General features: G+C 39.4%; 1 protein-coding gene across 4 annotated transcripts in view; it reads left to right on the top strand.

Annotated features, from left to right (window-relative positions):
* LOC125031311 (aromatic-L-amino-acid decarboxylase-like) overlaps positions 1–2,500 on the top strand; it is a 33,649-nt gene that overhangs the window by 7,389 nt on the left and 23,760 nt on the right. For all 4 annotated transcript variants that reach the window (XM_047621989.1, XM_047621990.1, XM_047621992.1 and 1 more), the window contains 3 exons: positions 325–445; positions 874–987; positions 2,293–2,412. In XM_047621989.1, the coding sequence (XP_047477945.1) occupies positions 325–445; positions 874–987; positions 2,293–2,412 (355 nt within the window). The remainder of the gene's footprint in view (positions 1–324; positions 446–873; positions 988–2,292; positions 2,413–2,500) is intronic.

The raw sequence follows: 2,500 nt of genomic DNA, 5'->3' as shown, positions 1-2,500 counted from the left end.
ACATACACAAACACACACATACATACACGCATACACACACACACGCAGACACACACACACACACACGCACAAACACACACATATATATATATATGTATATGTATGTATGTGTATATATTTGTATGTATATATATGTATGTATATATATGTATATGTATATACATAATTCTATACCTATATATTTTTATATCGATGTTTGTATCATTTATCTATGTAAATGTTTCCTGGTATGTATAGTTTTACATTTCCAAGCCTTGTGATTGGTCATATCCTTTAAAAAGTGTACATTGCACTATTGTGAAAACATTATCCCTCTCCTCCCAGGCGTGTCTTGCCTGAGGTGGAGCCGGGCTACCTCCGCCCCCTCCTCCCCTCGCACGCACCGGACAGCGGCGAGTCATGGACTGATGTCATGGCGGACATTGAACGCGTAATCATGCCTGGGGTAAGTTTGAGGTAACAATATGTATTATAAGAATTCACAGTATTACTGCAGATCCGTTTCACTTACGGTTATTGTCACTTCTAAAAGGAGTTTGAATATATTCGTAGCTTATATGAAGCCCAAATGTGGTCTCATGAACTGCAGAAGTTTCAGCCAGATAGCCAGTACTGTGATCGGATGTGTTTTACTATTTCAAGAAACTTTGAATTCAAGTTGACATTTGTCATTGCCAAATATCTTTTGAATCTAATTGTCATTCCCTAGGATAATAAAGTAAGAAAAACATATCTGAGAATATTTTTTCTTTTGAAAACATAATGGAAAGTCGAAAATCATTCCAGATGTTCATATCGCGATAGTCTCTTGGGCCTTCAGCAAGCTTCTGTCACCTAAATATGCACTTCTACTACTAGCTCGTCTGTTTTCAGGTAACGCACTGGCATTCACCGCAGTTTCATGCGTATTTTCCGACTGCCAACAGTTACCCTTCCCTGCTAGCGGACATGCTCTGTGGCGCCATTGGCTGCATCGGTTTCACTTGGGTAAGTTAGCCTGAAAGTTTACACATACAGTTCCGGAATAATATTTCAGTATATTTGGTGGGTCCCACTTTTGCACATCTGGTAGCTACTTCCATATAAGCAAAGCGTAAATAGTATTTTTATGAATGAGGCGAAAACCCTAGGTTATTCGTATCAATGAGCTTGGTTGGTGGATAACCAATAAGTGAATTAATGTTTATTTTTGGACTCTACGTAAACCATCTTATCTTTTCATCAAATAAATTATATCAAAACATTTAGTATTAGTTTTCGTTGACTTTGTAGTGGGATAATTTTTAAATACGATTTCCTGAATTTGCCTTAAACATCTATGTATGGCAGCTAAATCAAATAAAAATCTCTGCAAAATCGCAGAGACCTTTGTAAATACTTCTCGCTGCTGCTCCTTCTAGTAGCGGCTAATCGAATTAATGGAATTATTGAACTCAATACTGCCGTAGGTCTACATTGAATAGTGTTTATAATAAACTAATAAAACGACGAGTATTTTATTTTCGTCAGATCCAAACAACGTTATAATAATTAACTATATATATATATATATATATATATATATATATATAGTATGTTTTTACAATCGTTTTACTTTTTTTAAATAAAACGGTAATAACTGTAGAAAAGGGAGACAAATACTGGGGGCACCCATACTTCTAGTAAAAACTATATATTCAAAACTTTGTCTGATCCCTGGGACAGAGGTAAAGTTCCGGTTTCTTCTGCAACACCTTGTCACACACACACACACACACACACACACACACACACACACACACACACACACACACACACACACACACACACACACACAAGCACAAGCACACGCACACATACACACACACGCACACACACGCACACACACACACACACACACACACACACACACACACACACACACACACACACACACACACACACACACACACACGTATACACAAGCAGACACACACACATACACATACACAAACACATACACACACACACACACATACACACACACACACGCGCGCGCGCGCGCGCGTACACACAAGCACACACACACATACACATACACAAACACAAACACAAACACACACACACACACACACACACACACACACACACACACACACACACACACACACACACACACACACACACATACACACACACACCTCACATCGATGGGGGATCTGGGGTGAAAAGATCATCAAACTTCATTTAGTTTGTAACAACTCTTCGTCCAATACTCACTATATGGCTTTAAATAACCATATTGTCATACATAAACGTTCCTCTCTGTTGCAGATTTCGTCGCCCGCGTGTACGGAGCTCGAGGTTGTCATGATGGACTGGCTGGGCCAACTGCTAGGCCTGCCCAAGGAGTTCCTGGCGGCCTCTGGGGGCACGGGCGGGGGTGTTATTCAGGTAATCAAAGGACCAATGATATGTTTTTAAATGTAATGTACAGACGGTTATGAGCGGAAAATTATATCATAACTTATTTATGAAAACA

This window comes from Penaeus chinensis, chromosome 12 (assembly GCF_019202785.1).
Source record: "Penaeus chinensis breed Huanghai No. 1 chromosome 12, ASM1920278v2, whole genome shotgun sequence".
Lineage (NCBI taxonomy): Eukaryota > Metazoa > Arthropoda > Malacostraca > Decapoda > Penaeidae > Penaeus > Penaeus chinensis.
This window is presented reverse-complemented; position numbering and strand designations above follow the sequence as displayed.